Genomic DNA, 17,628 nt, shown 5'->3' with positions numbered 1-17,628 from the left:
CCTCCAGCTACCCACTACACTGCCTCTTTTCCTTCATATTCAAGTCAACCATCACAGACTCCTGCAGTACTCCTTTTCTTTCCTGTCACAGCAGAGACTGGCCTTTCTGACTAATATGGTACTAAATTAACTTCGATTTTGTCTCAGAGGCCCTAGATTCATAAAATGTGACAGCTGGAAATTGATTCATCCAATTCAATTCCCTAACGTCAGAGAGAAGGACATGGTAAATGTTAAAACCCTAGAGGCTGGTGAATAGTAAAGCCAGAATGAGAAAAGATTTCCTGACTCTCCATTGGAGGTTACTTAGTCCACCAATGAGAGAAGGGCTCTGACTTTTTACCTAGGTATTCCATTAAAGGATTTTCCTTGTTTTAACCCTTCAATTATTTTAGCAGAGCAGAGGGCATGGTGGCCATACTATGCTGTGATGATTTTTTTACTCTTTGGATAACATCATGACTCTCCTTTCCCAAATTTTCATGGCTTTACCAACCATGTGCCCTTCTGTAACCGTGGATCAGCCCTTTTATCTTCTCTGAGAGAGTACATCATAGGATGACTTCCGGCTTGCTTTTCCCAGGGGAGAACGCAGGTGCTACAGAAAGAGATTTCTCACAAAAAGGAATTTCAGTGTCACACAGCGTCTTCTTCATGACATAAAGGTGGGGTGCAGTTGAATAACAAAAACAAAGATCTGAGGTGTTTGAACGAAGGTCCATGCATTCATTTATTTCTCATTGCAGCAACAAGATAAACAAGTGAAATTCCATCTATAATGAGTTACAAATGGTAGTAAGGCCAGGAACCCTGAGCATATATATCTATAAGGCAAATAAAACAATATTTTTCAGTGTGGGCATCACACTTTAGATGACCTGGGGAGAGCCATTCCAAGCCCCAAATACCATGACACCAAGAATCATTCTCAACCAGTTGTTCTCCAAACAAAAGGTGAAAAGGCAAAATTGTGATTAAAAATAATAAAATTTAAAAAAAGAGAAATTTCAACTAGAAAGACTGGATGCCCAAAGTCACATCTCTTCTTCTGATTCTTGTTCTCGTTCAGCATTTTTCAGGAGTCCAACTTCTGAGGGGCAGAACCTCTTAAATCGAGATTTAACCAACCTGAGGAGAATGAAAGTCATCTCGTATTATGCTGTTTAAAATTAAAACCCAAAACTGTATGTATCTATAACACAGCAAACTCCAAATTATCTGTGCAGACAGAAGAGGCACCCCTAGAAGGAAAATCACTTTCATTTGGCTTTGGAGCCACCTGCAAATATTGTGTAGATTAAAGCAGCATATAAGCAAACAGATACCATAAAGCTCTTAAATGTGTAATATGATTGTCTGCATCATATTCAAAATTTATAACTTTAATCATTTCTAAAACAAGCAAGAGAATCTCTGGGCTGTAGTAATCCCAGATGAAACCAAGCTCAGCTGTGTGGTCCAAAAAGGAGCCCTCTCCTAGGAAGGAAGTGCATGAAGGCATCTCCTGCCCCATGTCGAGCCCCACGTCAAGTCTGGGCTGTACTGCAGCCTCTATTCATGTCTTCAGAGGAGTGCTTTTGTGCTGGCCACAGGGTGCTCAACCACATGTGATGCTCCATGATGAATTAAGAAGTTGAAAGAAGTGACCTCCATTCTTGTAACTGTTTTCATAGATTAAGAGAATCTGTAGGTCAGAAGGAATTACAAGTTTTGACATTGGAAGATGTGAAGCTTCTTAGTGGCAGGAACTCAGCAGGCTCTCCACTTTCTCTGATGTAATAAGAACCAGGCAAAGCTTTTCCTGTGCATGATATTTGTGAAGACATTGTGCTGCGACCATGTCAATAAAACATAGTTAACTTCCAGAAATACACAGGGATATGCAAACAAACTGATAAACCAAATCATCAAAATCATTCCCGTTTTATGAAAAACGTCACCAGCCTATCTGTAGCTTTACACTTGTTTTCTGCCTTTCTTCTTCCAGTGAAGGTCTGGCCCACCCCTCTCAATATACAGTGCTTTTACTTGTGCTCTGGATCCCACTAGAGTATGAACTTCCTAGGAGCAGAGACTTCATCTTATTTACTGCCCTAACTCTGCCAGAGTCTAGAACAATGTCTGGTACACAATAGTGGCTCATGACATATTTGATGATTCAGTGGGCTGCGGAGCAATCTGCCAGGAGTTCATATCACTCACCTCCTCAGAGGTAATTCTTCAGTCACTTCCAACTCAGCATTAATTCCTCCAACATACAACAACTGAGCAGTATCAGTAACAACTATTGACTCGGCAAGAGTCAAGAAAAAGTATTCAAAATCATTTGCCTCGATAATTAGTTGACCATTGACATTGTTCCCAATGTCCTCAACTCTTCAAGGCACTGTTCTCAGGAAAGGCTAATAGTTTGAAGTAAGTTGATGACTGGGACAGTGTGTCATTTTTAAAAAATATTTATTTATTTATTTGGCTGCGCTGGGTCTTAGTTGCGGCACGTGGGGTCTTCATTGCAGCATGCGGGATCTTTAGTTGCAGCATGTGGGATCTTTAGTTGCAGCATGCAGGATCTAGTTCCCTGACCTGAGATCCAGCCCGGGCCCCCTGAATTGGAAGCATGGAGTCTTAGCCACTGGACCACCAGGGAAGTCCCAATGTGTCATTTTTTAAAGCCACACAGTTATCTCCACATTGCACAACCTGAATATGTGCTAACTGAAAGGGATTAATTAGTTAATTCATTCATTAGGTTCATTCCTGATGACTCTTGTGGAAAATAAAGCAAACAACTGGCTACTGATTACAAATTAACTGTTAACACAGACCCTAGTGACTCCTGCACTTCCCCACTCCTCCTCTCTGGGTTTCATCTGCTGTTGTTACAAACCACCAAGCTAAGGCAAATTCAGGCTCTATCTGCACCCTGAAGCCCTTGGTATTGGCACACGCAGAAATGGCTACTGGGGACAGATTGAGGGATGGAGTAATAAAGAGGAAGTGCAAATAACTGCTAGTTCCTGGAATGATGCAAGTCCAGAGAACTAAAGTCAGGGTGTGTCTGGGCTTTTGCTCCCATATGTTCTCTTCAGTTAATACAAGAGCAGAGCTGAGACTTTGGGTATACTTCCAGAGTCAATCTGGAAATCAAACAACCAGAAATCAAACTACCATATGCCTGGAATTTGGTCATTTCTATTTTGTTCTTCAAAATGGCTCACAAGAATCATTTGCTTGGAAAACCAACCTGAAAATGGGTAATATTTCTCTGTCCATTCAGAGGGGCTTTTGAAATAGTTCTGTACCACAGTGGTGTTTAAATATGAAATACAGTAAAACACATAATAAGATTTCCCAACAGATAGGTCTCTCCTATGAGCTGTCATGATGAGAACTGCAGGCATGGGACCAGATGAAGCAATCTTTAAACCATGATTCTGGAGAGCTGGGAAGTACAGCTTCATTTTTCAGAGATTTTGGGGGCAGTAGTTCCATAACCCAGTTTTGGTTCCTTGGTGATCTTTGTGCTTTGTCAAATAAATGCGGATAGAATGTCCTCAAAACCCATCACCTGTGACTGAATTACAATCCACTACAATCCACTTGAATTATCCTGCATATGACCTCACTGAAAGTCAGTATTCAATCTTCGTGATATTCTTTAAGCTACTGCTTAAGTTGATAACAAAATATATCAGAACACAAGGTCTTGTTTTTATATTTCAAAAGCAGTATGAGAGCAAAACTTAAAAGCATATAAAACATGATTTCCAAACAACTGAACCCTATTTCCGAGTATTTCTGAAACAGATCTGTTAAAACAGCAAATTAAGTGTCTTGAGTACCTACTATATGTTTGACAGCATGCCAAGAGCTGTGAGAAATATGAAAAAGGTCTTTTCTTCCAAGTGACACAATCAAGTTAGCAGGTAAGACTAACATGAGCTAATAGTAAATATCACAAGATAGATCACAATTGTTAAGATGTGTGGTAGAGACTAAAGTACTGTAAACACTCATGAAGGGAGATAAGCAAAGGCTAGAACAATCACAGAAGTTTTCAGAGAAGAGATGAGCATTTAATTTGGATATGCCAGGTAGAGGCAACTGCATGGTCAAAAAGTGAAAGGTGCTGGGGAAGGAGAGGCAGTTGAAAAAGTAAACATGGAGTTTCTGGTTTCTAGAAAACTATAGGTAGATAAGAGATTCATTAGGGGTCTGAAGGTTTTTGAAACAGGAAGAGACAATAGCCTTCTTTTGGCTCTGGAAGGGAACTGACATGGGGTAGAGGGTCTCTTTGAATGCCGGCATTATTCTTGGAAGCTGCCCAGCCCCTAAGGAGATGAGGCCCAGAAGTCAGCCTAAAACAGCGGAGGAAGAAGCCAAGTTTCACTCAATGGCTGAGCGAGCCTAAACTACCAGCCCGTGCACGTGCTTTGAGGGAAATGAATAGGACTAATAGAAATCAGTCAATGAGAAAGTAGAATTTCCCAGCACCCATAGCACTTAGACCCCTAGAAGGAGTAACTACAGATCAAAGTGGGCTGACACAAAGCCTACCAGAGACATTTTGGAGCTAGACACGGAAATAGTTTCCTTATGCAGAGACACAGCACCAAAGCTCCTATAGCAGTAAAGCTCAAAGAAGCACAGAGCAGGAGAGGTAACCTGGGCAAATGTCTACAGAGAGGACTAGAAAGCTAGCTGGGGCAGAAGCTGAGACCCCACTGGGCCTAGAACCAGCTACTGTAATTTAGGGATCTAGAGCACCTGCTAGATGTGTACAATCCAATATGGTAGTCACTATGCATATATGGATATTTAAATTAATTAAACTTAGTGTGGCACTAGGCCCATGTCAAGTGCTCAATAACCACACATAGCTCATGGCTATATAATGAAGGCTGCAGATATACAACATTTCAATCAGTGCTAAAGTCTGAAGGATTGGAGTCTGCATGATTAGTAGTTGGGATCAGCCAGGCCAACTCTGGTTTGGCATTAGCTCTCATGCTAATGGAAATAATAAGGAACCATGTTCACTCCTTTCTACTCCTACTCATCCTTCAAGCTGCAGCTTAATTCTCAATTGTGAGGAGGCCTCCTCTGGGCTCCAATAGTGCTTTGTTCTTACACTGTTTCCATTTATTGTACTGTATTTAAATTGTCTCTCTCTCCCCATAGGGTCTACACATTATACATTTTTTGATACAGAAGAAGGAGGAGAACAAGAACGAGAAGAATAATAAAAAGAACAAGGGTGGGTGGGGGAGGTGGTTCTAGAGAGCAGCCTAGGAAGGTCCTGAATTCACCTCCTCCCATGGACACAGCAAATCTACAGCTATTTAAGGAACAACTCCCTATAAAAAAAAAATACCTGAAAACTAGCCAAACAGCTCCTCCACAGCAAAGGACAAGAGGTCCACACTGAGATGGGTAAAAGAGGCAGAGACACAGTCTCACCGAAAACCCCACCCCTGGTGTGGAGACCCACAATCGGAAGGGATCTCAAAGATACAGAGCTTTTCCCTGAGGAGCAAGAATTTGTGCCCTACATCAGTCACCCCAACACTTGGGACTCGCACTGGTGAGATGAGCCCCCAAAACATCTGGCTTTGAAAACCAACAGGGCTGACGTCCAGAAAAACCAAAGGGCTGTAAGGAATGGAGATTCCACTCTTAAAGGACCTGCATGCAGACTCACCCACCTGGCAATCCAGCACAAAAGCCACAGTTTGAAAAGTGCCTGGACCATATGTGAATGTGATACATTTGTTAATTTTAAAGCATCTGCCAGCAAGGGAGAAATCTGTTAGGACTCTCTCCAGGAATGGAAGCACTGGCAGGTACCATTTTTGCTTTCTGCCCCATCTATTTTGTTAGCACCAGCACTAGCAGTCACCATTTTTGCAGTCGCTTTCTAACCTGCTAGCACCAGTGTTAGAAATTAAAGGAGAAATTTAAAAATACCTGGAGAGGGCTTCCCTGGTGGCGCAGTGGTTGAGAGTCTGCCTACCGATGCAGGGGACATGGGTTCAAGCCCTGGTCCAGAAGGGTCTCACGTGCCGCGGAGCGGCTGGGCCCATGAGCCGTGGCCGCTGAGCCTGTGCGTCCGGAGCCTGTGCTCCGCAACGGGAGAGGCTGCAACAGTGAGAGGCCCGCGTACCGCAAAAATAAATAAATAAATAAATAATAAATAAATAAAAATACCTGGAGACAAGTGAAAATGGAAATACAACATACCAAAATCTATGCAATGCAACAAAAGCAGTTCTAAGATGGAAGTTTATAGCAATACAGGCCTACCTCAAGACATAAGAAAAATCTCAAACAACCTAAATTTTACACCTAAAGGAACTAAAAAAAGAAGAGTAAACAAAGCCCAAAGTTACTAAAAGGAAGGAAATAATAAAGAACAGAGCAGAAATAAATGAAATAGAGACTAAAAGACAAACAGAAAAGATTGATGAAACAAGGAGATGGTTCTTTGAAAAGATAAACAAAATAGACAAAACTTTAGCTAGACTCACTAAGAGAAACAGAGAGAAGGCTCAAATAAATAAAATCAGAAATAAAAGAGGAGAAATTACAATTATACCAAAAGAGACTAGTATGAACTATTATACACCAACAAATTGAATAACCTGGAAGTAATAGATAAATTCCTAGAAACATACAATCTTCTAAGACTGAATCATCAAGAAATAGAAAATCTGAATAGACTAATTACTAGTGAGGAGATTAAAACAGTAATCAAAAAACTCCCAACAAAGAAAAGTCCAGGACCAGATGGCTTCACTGGTAAATTGTACCAAATAATCAAAAAAGATTTAATACCTATCCTTCTCAAACTCTTCCAAAAAACTGAAGAGGAGGGAATGCTCCCAAACTCACTTCACAAGGCCAACATTACCCTGATACCAAAATCACACAAAGACATCACACACAAAAAAGAAAATTACAGACCAATATCACTGATGAACATAGGTACAAAAATCTTCAACAAAATATTAGCAAACTGAACTCAAGAATACATTAAAAGGATCATACACGCTGATCAAGTGGGATTTATTCCAGGGATGCAAGGATGGTTCAACAACCACAAATCAATCAATGTGATATGTCACATTAACAAAAAGAAGGATTAAAATCATATGATTGGGGGGACCTTGAAGATGGTGGAAGAGTAAGACGCAGAGATCACCTTCCTCCCCACAGATACACCAGAAATACATCTACACGTGGAACAACTCCTACAGAACACCTACTGAAGGCTGGCAGAAGACCTCAGACCTCCCAAAAGGCAAGAAACTCCCCACGTACCTGGGTAGGGCAAAAGAAAAAAAGAAAAAACAGAGACAAAAGAATAGGGACGGCACCTGCACCAGTGGGAGGGAGCTGTGAAGGAGGAAAAGTTTCCACACACTAGGAAGCCCCTTCGCGGGCGGAGACTGCGAGAGGCGGAGGGGGGAGCTCTGGCACCGCGGAGGAGCGCACAGCAACGGGTGCGGAGGGCAAAGCGGGGAGATTCCCGCACAGAGGATCGGTGCCGACCGGCACTCACCAGCCCGAGAGGCTTGTCTGCTCACCCGCCGGGGCGGGCGGGGCTGCGAGCTGAGGCTCTGAGGCTCGGTTTCGGTTTCGGATGGAGCGCAGGGAGAGGACTGGGGTTGGCGGCTTGAACATAGCCTGAAGGGGTTAGTGCACCACAGCTAGCCAGGAGGGAGTCCGGGGAAAAGTCTGCACCTGCCGAAGAGGCAAGAGACTTTTTCTTCCCTCTTTGTTTCCTGGTGCGTGAGGAGAGGAGTTTAAGAACGCTGCTTAAAGGAGCTCCAGAGATGGGCGCGAGCCGCGGCTAAAAGCGCGGACCCCAGAGACGGGCAGGAGACGCTAAGGCTGCTGCTGCCGCCACCAAGGGGCCTGTGTGCGAGCACAGGTCACTCTCCACACCCCTCTTCCGCGGAGCCTGTGCAGCCCGCCACTGCCAGGTTCCCGGGATCCAGGAACGACTTCCCCGTTAGAACGCACGGCGGGCCTCAGGCTGGTGCAAAGTCACGCCGGACTTTGCCGCCGCAGGCCCACCCCGCACTCCGTGCCCCTCCCTCCCCGCCGGCCTGAGTGCGCCAGAGCCCCCAAATCAGCGGCTCCTTTAACCCCGTCCTGTCTGAGCAAAAAACAGACGCCCTCCAGCGACCTACACGCAGAGGCAGGGCCAAATCCAAAGCTGAGCCCCTGTGAGCTGTGAGAACAAAGAAGAGAAAGGGAAATCTCTCCCAGCAGCCTCAGAAGCAGCGGATTAAAGCTCCACAATCAACTTGATATACCCTGCATCTGTGGAATACATGAATAGACAACCATCATCCCAAATTAAGGAAGTGGACTTTAGGAGCAAGATCTATGATTTTTTTCCCTATTCCTCTTTTTGTGAGTGTGTATGTGTATGCTTCTGTGTGAGATCTTGTCTGTATAGTCTTGCTTCCACCATTTGTCCTAGGGTTCTATCCGTCCATGGTTTTTTTTTAAATTTTTTTTCTTAATAATCAATTTTAATTTTAATAACCTTATTATACTTTACCTTCGTTCTTTCTTTCTTTCTTTCTTTCCTTCCTTCCTTCCCTCCTTTAGACAACGAATCATCCCAAATTGAGGAGGTGGTCTCTGACAGCAAGATTTATGATTTTTCCCCCTTTACCTCTTTTAGTGAGGGTGTATGTGCATGCTTCTGTGTAAGATTTTGTCTGTATAGCTTTGCTTCCAACATTTGTCCTAAGGTTCTATCTGTCCCTTTTTTTTTTCTAAATAAGAATTTTTTAATTCAATAACTTTATTATACTTTATTTTATTTTTACTGTATCTTCTTTCTTTCTGTCTTTTTTCCTTCTTTCCCTCCTTCCTTCCTCCCTCCCTCCCTCCTTTCTTTCCTTCTTGCCTTCTTTCCTTCTTTGCTTCTTTCTTTCTTTCTTCCTTCCTTCCCTCCTTCCCTTCTTTCCTTCTTTCTTTCCTCATACTTCTACTAATTCCCTCTACTTTTTCTCCCTTTTATTCTGAGCCGTGTGGATGAAAGGCTCTTGGTGCTCCAGCCAGGAGTCAGGGCTATGCCTCTGAGGTAGGAGAGCCAACTTCAGGACACTGGTCAACAAGAGACCTCCCAGCTCCACATAATATCAAATGGTGAAAATCTCCCAGAGACCTCCATCTTAACACCAGCACCCAGCTTCACTCAACGACCAGCAAGCCACAGTGCTGGACAACCTATGACAAACAAATAGCAAAACAGGAACACAACCCCACCCATTAGCAGAGAGGCTGCCTAAAATCATAATAAGGCCACAGACACCCCAAAACACACCACCAGACGTGAACCTGCCCACTAGAGAGACAAGATCCAGCCTCATCCACCTCAACACAGGCACTAGTCCCCTCCACCAGGAAGCCTACACAACCCACTGAACCAACCTTAGCCACTGGAGACAGACATCAAAAACAGCGGGAACTACGAACCTGCAGTCTGCAAAAAGGAGACCCCAAACACAGTAAGATAAGCAAAATGAGAAGACAGAAAAACACACAGCAGATAAAGGAGCAAGATAAAAATGCAGCAGACCTAACAAATGAAGAGGAAATAAGCAGTCTACCTGAAAAAGAATTCAGAATAATGATAGTAAGGATGATCCGAAATCTTGGAAATAGAATGGACAAAATGCAAGAAACAGTTAACAAGGACCTGGAAGAAATAAAGATGAAACAAGCAACGATGAACAACACAATAAATGAAATTAAAAGTACTCTAGATGGGATCAATAGCAGAATAACTGAGGCAGAAGAACGGATAAGTGACCTGGAAGATAGAGTAGTGGAAATCACTACTGCAGAGCAGAATAAAGAAAAAAGAATGAAAAGAACTGAGGACAGTCTCAGAGACCTCTGGGACAACATTAAACGCACCAACATTCGAATTATAGGGGTTCCAGAAGAAGAAGAGAAAAAGAAAGGGACTGAGAAAATATTTGAAGAGATTATAGTTGAAAACTTCCCTGATATGGGAAAGGAAATAGTTAATCAAGTCCAGGAAGCACAGAGAGTACCATACAGGATAAATCCAAGGAGAAATACGCCAAGACACATTAATCAAACAGTCAAAAATTAAATACAAAGAAAGCATATTAAAAGCAGCAAGGGAAAAACAACAAATAACACATAAGGGAATCCCCATAAGGTTAACAGCTGATCTCTCAGCAGAAACCCTACAAGCCAGACGGGAGTGGCAGGACATACTGAAAGTGATGAAGGAGAAAAACCTGCAGCCAAGACAACTCTACCCAGCAAGGATCTCATTCAGATTTGATGGAGAAATTAAAACCTTCACAGACAAGCAAAAGCTGAGAGTTCAGCACCACCAAACCAGCTTTACAACAAATGCTAAAGGAACTTCTCTAGACAAGAAACACAAGAGAAGGAAAAGACCTACAATAACGAACCCAAAACAATTTAGAAAATGGGAATAGGAACATACATATCGATAATTACCTTAAATGTAAATGGACTAAATGCTCCCACCAAAAGACACAGATTGGCTGAATGGATACAAAAACAAGACCCTTATATATGCTGCCTACAAGAGACCCACTTCAGACCTAGAGACACATACAGACTGAAAGTAAGGGGATGGAAAAAGATATTCCATGCAAATGGAAACCAAAAGAAAGCTGGAGTAGCAATTCTCATATCAGACAAAATAGACTTTAAAATAAGGACTATTAAAAGAGACAAAGAAGGACACTACATAATGATCAAGGGATCGATCCAAGAAGAAGATATAACAATTGTAAATATTTATGCACCCAACATAGGAGCACTTCAATACATAAGGCAAATACTAACAGCCATAAAAGGGGAAATCGACAGTAACACATTCATAGTAGGGGACTTAAACACCCCACTTTCACCCATGGACAGATCATCCAAAATGAAAATAAATAAGGAAACACAAGCTTTGAATGATACATTAAACAAGATGGACTTAATTGATATTTATAGGACACTCCATCCAAAAACAACAGAATACACATTTTTCTCAAGTGCTCATGGAACATTCTCCAGGATAGATCATATCTTGGGTCACAAATCAAGACTTGGTAAATTTAAGAAAATTGAAATTGTATCAAGTATCTTTTCTGACCACAACGCCATGAGGCTAGATATCAATTACAGGAAAAGATCTGTAAAAAATACAAACACATGGAGGCTAAACAATACACTACTTAATAATGAAGTGATCACTGAAGAAATCAAAGAGGATATAAAAAAATACCTAGAAACAAATGACAATGGAGACACAACGACCCAAAACCTGTGGGATGCAGCAAAAGCAGTTCTAAGGGGGAAGTTTATAGCAATACAAGCCCACCTTAAGAAGCAGGAAATATTTCGAATAAACAACCTAACCTTGCACCTCAAGCAATTAGAGAAAGAAGAACAAAAAAACCGCAAAGTTAGCAGAAGGAAAGAAATCATAAAAATCAGATCAGAAATAAATGAAAAAGAAATGAAGGAAACAGTAGCAAAGATCAATAAAACTAAAAGCTGGTTCTTTGAGAAGATAAACAAAATAGATAAACCACTAGCCAGACTCATCAAGAAAAAAAGGGAGAAGACTCAAATCAATAGAATTAGAAATGAAAAAGGAGAGGTAACAACTGACACTGCAGAAATAAAAGAGATCACGAGAGATTACTACAAGCAACTCTATGCCAATAAAATGGACAATCTGGAAGAAATGGACACATTCTTAGAAATGCACAACCCGCCAAGACTGAATCAGGAAGAAATAGGAAATATGAACAGACCAATCACAAGCACTGAAATTGAAACTGTGATTAAAAGTCTTCCAACAAACAAAAGCCCAGGACCAGATGGCTTCACAGGCGAATTCTATCAAACATTTAGAGAAGAGCTAACACCTATCCTTCTCAAACTCTTCCAAAATATAGCAGAGGGAGGAAAACTCCCAAACTCCTTCTACGAGGCCACCATCACCTTGATACCAAAACCATACAAGGATGTCACAAAGAAAGAAAACTACAGGCCAATATCACTGATGAACATACATGCAAAAATCCTCAACAAAATACTAGCAAACAGAATCCAACAGCACATTAAAACATCATACACCATGATCAAGTGGGGTTTATCCCAGGAATGCAAGGATACTTCAATATACGCAAATCTATCAATGTGATAAACCATATTGACAAATTGAAAGAGAAAAACCATATGATCATCTCAATAGATGCAGAGAAAGCTTTTGACAAAATTCAACACCCATTTATGATAAAAACCCTGCAGAAAGTAGGCATAGAGGGAACTTTCCTCAACATAATAAAGGCCATATATGAGAAGCCCACAGCAAACATCATCCTCAGTGGTGAAAAACTGAAAGCATTTCCACTAAGATCAGGAATAAGACAAGGTTGCCCACTCTCACCACTCTTATTCAACATAGTTTTGGAAGTTTTAGCCACAGCAATCAGAGAAGAAAAGGAAATAAAAGGAATCCAAATCGGAAAAGAAGAAGTAAAGCTGTCACTGTTTGCAGATGACATGACACTATACATAGAGAATCCTAAAGATGCTACCAGAAAACTACTGAGCTAATCAATGAATTTGGTAAAGTGGCAGGATATAAAATTAATGCACAGAAATCTCTGGCATTCCTATATACTAATGATGAAAATCTGAAAGTGAAATCAAGAAAACACTCCCATTTACCATAGCAACAAAAAGAATAAAATATCTAGGAATAAACCTACCTAAGGAGAAAAAAGACCTGTATGCAGAAAATTATAAGACACTGATGAAAGAAATTAAAGATGATACAAATAGATGGAGAGATATACCATGTTCTTGGATTGGAAGAATCAACATTGTGAAAATGACTCTACTACGCAAAGCAATCTATAGATTCAATGCAATCCCTATCAAACTACCACGGGCATTTTTCACAGAACTAGAACAAAAAATTTTGCAATTTGTATGGAAACACAAAAGACCCCGAATAGCCAAAGCAATCTTGAGAACGAAAAAAGGAACTGGAGGAATCAGGCTCCCTGACTTCAGACTATACTACAAAGCTACAGTAATCAAGACAGTATGGTACTGGCACAAAAACAGAAAGATAGATCAATGGAACAGGATAGAAAGCCCAGAGATAAACCCATGCACATATGGACACCTTATCTTTGATAAAGGTGGCAGGAATGTACAGTGGAGAAAGGACAGCCTCTTCAATAAGTGGTGCTGGGAAAACTGGACAGGTACATGTAAAACTATGAGATTAGATCACTCCCTAACACCATACACAAAAATAAGCTCAAAATGGATTAAAGACCTAAATGTAAGACCAGAAACTATCAAACTCTTAGAGGAAAACATAGGCAGAACACTCTATGACATAAATCACAGCAAGATCCTTTTTGACCCACCTCCTAGAGAAATGGAAATAAAAACAAAAATAAACAAATGGGACCTAATGAAACTTCAAAGCTTTTGCACAGCAAAGGAAACCATGAACAAGACGAAAAGACAACCCTCAGAATGGGAGAAAATATTTGCAAATGAAGCAACTGACAAAGGATTAATCTAAAAAATTTACAAGCAGCTCATGCAGCTCAATAACAAAAAAACAAACAACCCAATCCAAAAATGGGCAGAAGACCTAAATAGACATTTCTCCAAAGAAGATCTACAGACTGCCAACAAACACATGAAAGAATGCTCAACATCATTAATCATTAGAGAAATGCAAATCAAAACTACAATGAGATATCATCTCACACCAGTCAGAATGGCCATCATCAAAAAATCTAGAAACAATAAATGCTGGATAGGGTGTGGAGAAAAGGGAACACTCTTGCACTGCTGGTGGGAATGTGAATTGGTTCAGCCACTATGGAGAACAGTATGGAGGTTCCTTAAAAAACTACAAATAGAACTACCATATGACCCAGCAATCCCACTACTAGGCATATACCCTGAGAAAACCAAAATTCAAAAAGAGTCATGTACCAAAATGTTCATTGCAGCTCTATTTACAATAGCCCGGAGATGGAAACAACCTAAGTGCCCATCATCGGATGAATGGATAAAGAAGATGTGGCACATATATACAATGGAATATTACTCAGCCATAAAAAGAAACGAAATTGAGCTATTTGTAATGAGGTGGATAGACCTAGCATCTGTCATACAGAGTGAAGTAAGTCAGAAAGAAAAAGACAAATACCATATGCTAACACATATATATGGAATTTAAGAAAAAAAATGTCATGAAGAACCTAGGGGTAAGGCAGGAATAAAGACGCAGACCTCCTAGAGAATGAACTTGAGGTTATGGGGAGGGGAAAGGGTGAGCTGTGACAGAGCGAGAGAGAGTCATGGACATATACACAGTAACAAACGTAGTAAGGTAGATAGCTAGTGGGAAGCAGCCGCATGGCACAGGGATATTGGCTCGGTGCTTTGTGACAGCCTGGAGGGGTGGGATAGGGAGGGTGGGAGGGAGGGAGACGCAAGAGGGAAGACATATGGGAACATATGTTTATGTATGACTGATTCACTTTGTTATAAAGCAGAAACTAACACACCATTGTAAAGCAATTATACCCTAATAAAGATGTTTAAAAAAATCATATGATTATCTCAGTAGATGCATAAAAAGCATTTGACAAAATTCATCATCATTTGTGATAAAAACTCTCAACAAGTGGATATAAAAAGAATGTACCTTAACATAATAAAGGCCATATATTACATGCTTACAGGTAACATCATACTCAGTGATGAAATCATGAAAGTTTTTTCCTTAAAATCAGGACCAAAACAATGATGTTCACTCTCACCACTTTTAGTCAAAATAATATTATAAGTCCTAGCCAGAGCATTTAGGCAAGAAAAAAAAAAAGAGGCATCCAAATTGAAAAGGAAGAAGTAAAACCGTCACTATTTGCAGATGACATGATACTATGTATAGAAAACCCTAAAGACACCAACAAAAAACTGTTAGAACTAATAAATAAATTTAGTAAAGTTGCAGGGTACAAAATCAATATGCAAACATGTTGCACTTTTATACACTAACAATGAACTATCAGAAAGAGAAAGAAAAAAAATCCCATTAACAATTGCATCAAAAAGAATAAAATATCTGTGAACAAATTTAACCAAGGAGATGAAAGACCTATACACTGAAAACTGTAAGACACTGATGAAAGTAACTGAAGAAGACAAAAATAAATGGAAAGATATTCCATGCTTATGAATTGGAAGAATTAATACTGTTAAAATGTCCATATTACCCAAAACAATCTGCAGATTCAATGCAATCCCTACCAAATTCCAAAGGCATTTCTCACAGAAATAGACCAAACAATCCTAAAATTTGTATGGAATCACAAAAGATCCTGAATAGCCAAAGCACTCTTGAAAAAGAAGAACAAAGCTGAAAGCATCATACACTCTGATTTCAGACTATACTACAGAGCTGTAAAATCAAAACAGTATGATATTGGCATAAAAACAGACCCACAGATCAATGGCACAGAGTAAAGAGCCTAAAAATAACACATATATGGTCCATTAATTTGTGATAAAGGAAGCAAGAACACAAAATGGGGAAAGGCCAGTCTCTTCAAAAATGGTGCTGGGAAAACTGGACATCCACACACAAAAGAATGAAACTGGACCACTATCATACACCATACACAAAAATTAACTCAAAATGGATTAAAGTCTTGACTGTAAGATTAAAAATAAAATAAAATAGGAATAAAAATAAAAATCTGAGAAGAAAACATGGGTGGTAAGCTCCTTGACATCACTCTTGGTGAAATTTTGGGGATCTGACTCCAAAGGCAGTAGAAACAAACCTAAACAAATAGGATTACACCAACTAGAAAGCTTCTGCACAGTGAAGGAAAACATCAACAAAATAAAAAGGAAACTTTCTGACGGGAGAAGATATTCCTAAATCATACCTGATAAAAGGTTAATATCCAAAATATATAAAGAACTTAGACAACCCAATAACCACCACAACAAAAAAAGTCCAATTTAAAAATAGGCAAATAGCATCTTTGGGATCCTCTATGTATAGTATCATGTCAACTGCAAACAATGACAGCTTTACTTCTTCTTTTCCAATGTGGATTTATTTTATTTCCTTTTCTTCTCTGATTGCTGTGGCTAAAACTTCCAAAACTATGTTGAATAAGAGTGGTGAGAGTGGGCAACCTTGTCGTGTTCCTGACCTTAGTGGAAATGCTATCAGTTTTTCACCACTGAGGACAATGTTGGCTGTGGGTTTGTCATATATGGCCTTTATTATGTTGAGGAAAGTTCCCTCTATGCCTACTTTCTGCAGGGCTTTCCCAAAGATGCTACCAGAAAACTACTAGAGCTAATCAATGAATTTGGTAATGTAGCAGGATACAAAATTAATGCACAGAAATCTCTGGCATTCCTATACACTAATGATGAAAAATCTGAAAATGAAATCAAGAAAACACTCCCATTTACCATTGCAACAAAAAGAATAAAATATCTAGGAATAAACCTACCTAAGGAGACAAAAGACCTGTATGCAGAAAATTATAAGACACTGATGAAAGAAATTAAAGATGATACAAATAGATGGAGAGATATACCATGTTCTTGGATTGGAAGAATCAACATTGTGAAATGACTCTATTACCCAAAGCAATCTACAGATTCAATGCAATCCCTATCAAACTACCACTGGCATTTTGCACAGAACCAGAACAAAAAAATTCACAATTTGTACGGAAACACAAAAGACCTTAAATAGACAAAGCAATCTTGAGAACGAACAACGGAGCCGGAGGAATCAGGCTCCCTGACTTCATACTATACTACAAAGCTACAGTAATCAAGACAGTACGGTACTGGCACAAAAACAGAAAGATAGATCAATGGAACAGGATAGAAAGCCCAGAGATAAACCCACGCACATATGGTCACCTTATCTTTGATAAAGGAGGCAAGAATATACAGTGGAGAAAAGACAGCTTCTTCAATAAGTGATCCTGGGAAAAATGGACAGGTACATGTAAAACTATGAGAGTAGAACACTCCCTAACACCATACACAAAAATAAGCTCAAAATGGATTAAAGATCTAAATGTAAGGTCAGAAACTATCAAACCCTTAGAGGAAAACATAGGCAGAACACTCTATGACATAAATCACAGCAAGATCCTTTTTGACCCACCTCCTAGAGAAATGGAAATAAAAACAAAAATAAACAAATGGGACCTAATGAAACTTCAAAGCTTTTGCACAGCAAAGGAAGCCATAAAAAAGACCAAAAGACAGCCCTCAGAATGGGGGAAAGTATTTGTAAATGAAGCAACTGACCAAGGATTAATCTCCAAAATGTACAAGCAGCTCATGCAGCTCAATAACAAAAAAACAAACAACCCAATCCAAAAATGGGCAGAAGACCTAAATAGACGTTTCTCCAAAGAAGATATACAGACTGCCAACAAACACGTGAAAGAATGCTCAACACCATTAATCATTAGAGAAATGCAAATCAAAACTACAATGAGATATCAT

At 40.0% G+C, this 17,628-nt stretch overlaps 1 protein-coding gene across 6 annotated transcripts in view; it reads right to left on the bottom strand.

Annotated features, from left to right (window-relative positions):
• Positions 1 to 698: 698 nt before the first annotated feature.
• Positions 699 to 17,628, bottom strand: part of TMEM45A (transmembrane protein 45A) — a 111,546-nt gene continuing 94,616 nt past the window's right edge. For 5 of the 6 annotated variants that reach the window (XM_027103441.1, XM_027103449.1, XM_027103432.1 and 2 more), the window contains exon 6: positions 699 to 1,128. In XM_027103441.1, coding sequence (XP_026959242.1) covers positions 1,035 to 1,128 — 94 coding nt within the window. In that variant the 3' untranslated portion in view covers positions 699 to 1,034. Of the gene's footprint in view, positions 1,685 to 17,628 lie in introns of all 6 variants that reach the window. The other variant, XM_027103473.1, reaches the window with a different exon arrangement.

This window comes from Aethalodelphis obliquidens, unplaced genomic scaffold, assembly GCF_003676395.1.
Source record: "Aethalodelphis obliquidens isolate GAN/ISIS:26980383/991018 unplaced genomic scaffold, ASM367639v1 scaffold1, whole genome shotgun sequence".
In the NCBI taxonomy this organism is placed as follows: Eukaryota; Metazoa; Chordata; class Mammalia; order Artiodactyla; family Delphinidae; genus Aethalodelphis; species Aethalodelphis obliquidens.
This window is presented reverse-complemented; position numbering and strand designations above follow the sequence as displayed.